Genomic DNA, 7,702 nt, shown 5'->3' on the forward strand with positions numbered 1-7,702 from the left:
TGAATAAAATTACTTTTTAATGAAACTCAATAGATATGTTATTCTAATGGTAACATATTTTTTGAAGTTAACGCCTGATTATTCATCTTTTTCAATAACTCCATCAAGAGTTCCATGATAAACAATAAGCAAACCAATCACAATTTTTATCAACTTCCTCCATCATTAATTTCAATTCAATTTTTCTGGTGATGTATGCATGCTGACTCCGTTGATGAAAATTTTAGTTTATGAACTAATTTGTTTATGAAAAACTTTTGTTTATAATAAATCAATAACCAGGTGGCTATGGACAAATTTGTTCTTCCTCATTTGTATCATGGTGCAACTAAGATATATGAAGGACAAAATTGATACAAATGCGTAAATTTGTTAATGAACAAACTGGAAAGAGAGGGGTATACTTATAAATAAGTTCATATAATTTAAAGATTTTCCGGTTAACCAGATTATAAGTGATATAACTAATTATTGGAGGTTTCGTTAGCGTTTTCAGGGGTATATAAAGTAAGTGGGAATGTTATAAACACCCCTACCATCCATGGGTCCAACACAAATACCCTTATCCATTATATAAATACCCTCTCATTTTACAAAGAGAATTTTTGAAATTATAATACCAGGTCTACCCTAACCGACATAATGATTTAGATCTAATTTTTCCACCAAATGAAAAAAATTCTACTTCTACTCTTTGTCTCCTCCTCTACCAAACACATCCACCACCAACATCTTCATTGCCGCCGCCGCAGTTGGAACACCACTTCCACTACATCACCACCTCTACTTCCGCCACAATTACAGTATCATCTCTACTCGATCATCTTCATATCAGATCTCATCAAATAAATTTCGGATTTTGAGATTTAAATTTTGAGATTTCAGTTTCAGGTAATTTCTGAATTCGAAAATATCAGTAATTTCAATACCATCCAAAGATTCAGGCGATTGAGAGATGTGATTTTTAGGTTTCGATCTATGGAAACTTCAAGTTGAAATATATAATCAAATCCATACAAATTCCAGAGATTAATGAATCAGGTTTGTATCAAAAACCCTAAAAATATCCATTTGATTTGAATCTCGCATATGTTGGATGTGATTTTATAATATCATTCAGTTAGTAAAACAGTATCTTTTATTGTATTTCGATCTGGTGCTTGTGGTGGTGGTGGTTGTAGATGTTGTTGGAATGGAGGTGACAGTGGTGGATTCTGTTGTAACAGTGTACGCGATGGTTTTGCTGATAAAAGCATCAATATTGGTCATGTAGGAGCAGCAGTAGAGTGGTAGTACTGTAGATGGTGGAAGCAACAGTGCCAAATTAATAGCGAAATGGGAGCTGTGCTTAGGCGCTGCTGGTTTGTATAATGAACCGTGAAGTAGATGGAGGATGGTTGCAGTGGTGATGGTGGTTGTCGATGGTTCTAAAAAGCTGCTGGCATTCGTAGTTAAGAAGACCATGTAGATAAAGAAGACAATTGCTGCCATGGTTAGCAACTTTCGGTGGTATACGGTGATGAAACAATGAAAATTTAGGACTTGTGTGTTGTTTTGTATGGATCCTGGGTGCTGTTGGAGTTGGAAGGAATCGGCTTCTGAGCCGCGAAGAGAGTTTACCATACAGAATTAGGAAATGGCAGGACTGGTAATGGAACTGGAATTTGTTGTTCTATGGTGTTAAGTTATTCAGGTGGTTGAAACCAGTGGTGCTGAGATGGGTTCATACCAACAAATGGGTAACTGCAGAAGATGCCAAGATAGAGAAGCGAGACAAAGGACTGGTGGTGTTGGAGTTTATCGAAGTTTAAATAATTGCGAGAATAAAGTTTTGGACTGGGAAAAATTTGGCAGGCAATAAACAAGATCCTAATGGAGTGAGGATTTGCCGAAGCCTGTACAAATAGTAGTTCCATGACTAGAGTTGATGGGTGAGTTGGTTGTTTGAGCAAAACAGTACTTGGAAACAGTATTGCTAAGAAGAAGAGGTGTATAAAAAGAACAAAACAGTGTAAGAAACCAACAATGTCGACGTCATTGCAGAAGTTGTTTACTTCTTGTAAATAAGTGTTCAAAGGACCTGAGATGATTCAAAACTCACTAGAAGTTCAAAAATTCCAGCACATTCTTGGTAAGTTGATAATACTTAATTATTCGTACTGTTTTGAAATTAGTTAATTAATAGTTACAGATTTTTAGTATACTGTAGATTAAGAAACATGGATTTTGTAAACACATTTAGGTTAGCACATGGTTTTAAGATGTATGGTTTCACTGAAGCATTTTCCAATCAACTTATTAGATTGGTTACTCTTCTTTGCCGGTCTGGTAATATTTGGCGACACAACCAAGTACGGAATTGCTAGATCCGAAGAACGTGCCCTGTTAATGAACAAGAAATACCAAACATTTCCGGTCGTGGATGTCGGAACCTTTAACAAAATCATGTCCGGACAGATTCAGGTACTAATTTCTTAACACAACTACATTTCAGAATCTAGGTTTTATCTGTACTTACTTGTTGATCTCCTATATTAAGGCGCTTTCTTTTATCCCCTTCCCAACAATGCTACAGTTTTTTCCACTGAAAAATGGTCTTTGTTGAAGAGGAAATATGGTCTTTCTTGTGTGGGATTGGTGCCAATCACGAATTTATTAGTGCCTGCTTTAAAGGTATACCTTTAGTGGTAAATTAAATTATCTTTATGCATACATCTTAGAGTAATCTCGACGAACCTGTGGTGCAATGGTAGCATAATTGACCATATGTCAGAAAATGTTTGTTCGACTCAAACCAGGTTCACACATTTGTGTATACTTTTTCTTTTGGGCATAACTTCTGCTGGTTGCGTCCAAATCTGAAGATAACTTGTGCTAGTTGCCTCCATATTTGGAAACAACTTGGGCTAGTTGCTTCCACTTATGAAGACAACTTTGTGCTAGTTGCCTCAGATTCGGAGACGACTTGAGTTCGTTGGCTCAATTTTTTTTTTTTGCAACTTGTTCCTGTACACTATTTATTGAAGACAACTTGAGCTAGTTCCCTCCGGTATGGACACTATTTATTGGAGACAACTTGAGCTAGTTGCCTCCGATATGGAAACAACTTCAGCAAGTTGACTCCACATGGTAGTGGTGGTCGTCGGCGGCGGTGATGGTGGTGGACGACGGTGGTGGTTAGCGGCGGCGGTGGGTGGCGGTTATTGGCGGCGACAGTGTGTTTGGTAGCGGTGGTGGTGTACATTGGTGGTGGTGGACATTGAGGGTGTTGGTTAACGGCGGCGGTCGGTGTTGGTTGACAGTGGTGGTGGTTGGCGGCGTGGACAGTGGTGGTGGTCGTCGGTGGTGGTGGTTGGTGGTTGGCGTTGGTGGACAGTGGTGGTTGGCGTGGTGGTGGTCGTCGGTGGTGGTGGGCGGAGGTGGACAATGGTGGTGGTGGTTGGCGGTGGACAGTGGTGGTGGGAAGTCGAGGTAGTCTTCTTTTTTTTTTTTTTTTTTTTGAATAGTGGTTAGTGGTTTTGTATATACACTGCACAAAAGAGGGTATTTTAGTAATGTATTAAGCTTTGGGGTATTTGTAAAACTCATAAGAGTATGTTTGTAAGGGGCCTCATAGTAGGGGTATATAGATAATGTTCCCATAAAGTAACTCCCTTTTAATTTAATCTTTGTTTGCCTTTTCTTTCCCAAAACTCTCACCAGCATGATTGCTAAAGGCTGGTGCCGCAATTGCTAAAGGCGGATACCAATTCAGGATCCAACGACCAAGATTATTTTGTCTCATATAGTTTGGTACCCGCCCCGCTAATACTGGTACCCGCCTTTAACAATCGTGATCACCGGTCTACAATCCTTCTATATAACCATATCTACACCCTCTTTACACTCGCTGGTCTGTTACCTATTATTCTTTTACACGTACCTCTTCCTCATTTGTCGTGTCACTTGTCTCTGTCTGTGAGAGATATAAACCAACGTGTTAGGCTATGTGTTTATTTTCGTTCCATTAATGGTGTTTCTCTTCTAAATCATTCTCTCTTTTCATCTCAATCTTCTTCTTCTTCTACTCAATTTAGTTCTGTTTTCACAAAAAAAGAAGAAATTCGGTTTTCTCGATGGAATCTAATCATTTGTTCTGCTCAATTTAGTTAATGGGGGAAATCAAAAATAACTTCAGAGATTAATAATCTAGGTTTTCAATATCGGATTTGTGATGGCGGCGGTGCTGTCAAAGGTGGTGGTGAGAGTGCGGGTGGTAATAATCGTGGTGGTGGTGCTATCCGCGGAGGTGATAAGTAGATCTGACTGCAGAGACGATGAGATTTGGTTTTTGAAACGGATTACGAATCTGATCGAAACGGTGGCGATCAAGGGTTTTTGGTTTGATGACTCGGTAAAGGGGTAACAGCAATGCTTTATATTTTGAGGGGGGAAATTGCAATTTGGCATTTGAATGGTTCTCTGTTCAAATAAAGCATATTTCTTCAGTACTTCCCTCTTTTTTCCACGTCATACCTTTGATATGTCCAGTCATTCATCCAGTCACGCTGCATCCCAGGTACACCCTCTGCCATATCATCCTCCAATCCCACGTGTTTTTGTGCCACGTCACCACTTTTAAACCATTTTTAAGCTCGTCTAATCGTCTTCTAGTTAAGAGCAGAGCCAATTTCTTGAGCTGTGTTTCTCACAAACCCTCATCAAGAACTGAAAAACAACCAATCTTCTAAGCATTACCACTGAAACCCTTTCTCCTTGCTTAGTTCTTCAAACTAAGAAATTCTTTTTTCATCTTCAGCCATTACTCTGCTCGAGTAATCACAAATTCTTGCTGGAAACGTGATTTTAAGAAGGAATTTTACAAGATTTCTGTTGTAAAGCGAGAATTCGAGTTGCAGTTTCTCAATATTTCTACTGCAACTGTTGATTCAGCTTCTGCTTCTGTCACTTTCACCGTTCCTCAAACTAGAAATATCAGAAAATCGGCAAGGTTTCTTGGTCTTACTTATATTTTAGATTCTTTTCTTGAATTTAAATCGAAAGAATTGGTTAGATTCCTCTGTGATATGAGTCATGAACTCATTTGATTGCCATTTGAAACCCTACTACGGTTTTGGTTGTAGTAAATAAATTTGATTCTTTTACTTAAATTGAGAAATTGGTATGGGTTTTTGGTCTTCTTCCTGAAACAGTCAGTTGATTCTTTTACTTAAATTGAATGATTCATTTTCTTGAATTAAAAAATTGAATGAATTGGTCGTAATGGCTAATTGGTCTTTGTGTAGCTGTATTCATTTCACTTTGTGACAGTGAAAACCTTTCCTCCATCTAGGTTATCGACAAAGGTTGTTGGTCTTATTGTATGGATCACTGAGTTTATTCTCCTACTCACATTTTGGATTCTTTACTTGAATTAAATGGAAACCCCTATCAGTGAGTAGATGCCTTTGTGTTAGGTGAAGATCTCAGTTTGCGACTATTTTATGAATCCCCTACACAATTTTGTTTGTTTTTGTTGTCGTAGGAGTTTGATTAATTTCATCTTAGGTAAATGTATGGTTTGAGTAGTAAATGTATGCTTTCAGCACATACACGACTTGAAAGATCAATCTTTACAGTATTTTTTGTTATTCTTAATCCTGTTTGCAGGATTGTGATTCAATATGAAGTTACATGAAATATGCGTATTTTGCGAGTACAGAGGGGAGCCTGCCTGTTCACGTGACACACATCATCGTTTGTTTAGACTGGACAATGTTGGTGCTACTTTTAGCTGTTATAATGCTCAGCCTTTTAATCTACCGGTCGATAAGGAGACCGAAAACCGAATAACAGACGGCGTGCACAGATTTGAAACTATTGTTAGATTCCAAGATGAGACCTATGGGTTAGCTGGAATTATTTTATTACTCGAGTCTATCTTGGATGTAAATACTGCTCACTACCAGAGTCTCGTCATAACTGGACAGAATCCTCCAACAGCAGTACACGTTAGACCAGATTATCCAGTGCGACCTCCACAACAAACTGCAAGTTTCGATAATTCATTTGTCTCGACAAGTAGTGCACAGCAACCACAGCATCAACCATGCCCGGCATGCATCTATCTAGCGAGAAATTGTCCATGGAATTGTCAGTTAGCTCAATACTTTGAGTCATTGTTTCAGCGACATCTCAGAAATGTGCAAGATTTCAGAGATGTGTGTCGTTCTCTTTTTACACGAACATCCCTAGTTTATAATAATACTAGTCAGAAGAAACTAAAACAGGCTGAGAGGAAACAGATAGGGGACAATACGAGAGGTTTTGAAGTTCGAATTTTAAACTCATGTCGCATTTATGGGACGACGGGCATTATGCTCTCACTGGTCAGACGTTTGCTTGCTGTTAACAGTGACATTGATAATCTGGAAGGAGTTAATCGTTGGCGACAATTGGTACTACAACGTGGTCAGCACCATCAACAAGTACCTCCACAATATCCGGCACCGACAAATTTGAATATGGTAAGATACATACCATATTATCATACCATATTTGGTTTAATTAGCAGCATTGCCGTTGTGGTAGATGGATGACTGAAAAGCGTGTATTTGAGTTTGGAAGTTATTTCTTTAGCCTGACTGATGGATACACATATCAATTAACATTGTGTCGTAGTTCTCTATGAGCTTTAAGTTTTGATCTCTCTCTGAAAAGTGCACATTTTGCGTTTTCTGGACATATTTCTGAATTACTTTTTTATGTTGTAATTATCCCCAATATCAAAATAAGGGAGGTCCGCGACAACAACAACACCAACGGCAGCTTCAGCTTGGTGTTACCAAGAGATCTCTGGAACAAGGTGAATCACAAATGCGTCAACAACGGCAACGACTGCCAGGACCAGCAAATCCATCACATCAGGCAGCTGGAGCATGGTCTCGACTACGGAAACCAGCACCATTTCTGCAACCATATCCACCAGCAGCATTTCAGCAACCTCCATACCATGTACCAATGCAGGGACATCAAACACGACCACTGCCTCAATCGCAGCAATCAGCAGTGCCATTTCAATTTCAGCCACTTTTTGCTGGTATCAACAGCTCCTCATCAGCATCAGCATCTCAGTCTCAGTTGCAGTCTCACCAACATCATTCTTTTAGTACCGTCAGTTTCTCATCAGCTGCAGTGGTGGGACAGCCACACCGACATCATCAAGCGCCACCGGATCCAAATGATTTAGCAAGTATAAAATTTACGGGTGATGAAGAAAACACTTATTGGGACACAGAGCAGGAACGGCTGAAACAAAGACACCAACCGTACCAATTACAAATGCAGGGACATCAAACATGACCACTGCCTCAGTCACAGCCAGCAGCAGTGCCATCTCAATCTCAGTCTCAGCAACAGCTTACCAGTAGTTCCTCATCAGCTGCGGTGGTGGAACAGCCACACCCACATCATCAAGCGCCAGCAGATCCATATGAGTTACCAATTATACAATTACCGGATGATGAAAACACTGACGAAGCACAAAAGCAGCTCAATCAAGGACGGCAGTAATCCTTGGGAATAATCAAAGGTTGTTAAGAAATATCTCAGTTCAGTCGGATATTCCTGTTGTTTTCCTGCCAATGAAAAAACTTGTAGAAATATTTCTTGTTGTAAACTTAGAAATATTCAGGATTTATCATTTCGGGATATTTTGTGACAA

The 7,702-nt window shown here is 39.3% G+C and overlaps 1 protein-coding gene across 2 annotated transcripts; it reads left to right on the top strand.

The window, feature by feature from the left end:
- Positions 1–4,020: 4,020 nt before the first annotated feature.
- LOC113319721 lies at positions 4,021–7,702 on the top strand. Of its 2 annotated transcripts, XM_026567966.1 has the most exons (4): positions 4,021–4,558; positions 4,799–4,990; positions 5,650–6,506; positions 6,775–7,702. In XM_026567966.1, the coding sequence occupies exons 3-4, from the start codon at positions 5,664–5,666 to the stop codon at positions 7,339–7,341; spliced, it is 1,410 nt and encodes a 469-aa protein (XP_026423751.1). In that variant the 5' UTR covers positions 4,021–4,558; positions 4,799–4,990; positions 5,650–5,663; the 3' UTR covers positions 7,342–7,702. The 2 variants fall into 2 exon arrangements, with proteins under 2 accessions (XP_026423751.1, XP_026423750.1); XM_026567965.1 differs by lacking the exon at positions 4,799–4,990.

This window comes from Papaver somniferum, chromosome 10 (genome assembly GCF_003573695.1).
Source record: "Papaver somniferum cultivar HN1 chromosome 10, ASM357369v1, whole genome shotgun sequence".
Classification (NCBI taxonomy): domain Eukaryota; kingdom Viridiplantae; phylum Streptophyta; class Magnoliopsida; order Ranunculales; family Papaveraceae; genus Papaver; species Papaver somniferum.

What these genes read in the sequence shown, in the direction of transcription:
- LOC113319721 (XM_026567966.1), top strand. Translation starts at nt 5,664, where the DNA reads ATGAAGTTACATGAAATATGCGTATTTTGCGAGTACAGAGGGGAGCCT. An exon ending in CACCGACAAATTTGAATATG is followed by an intron (nt 6,507 to 6,774) that starts GTAAGATACATA and finishes TATCAAAATAAG; the next exon opens with GGAGGTCCGCGACAACAACA.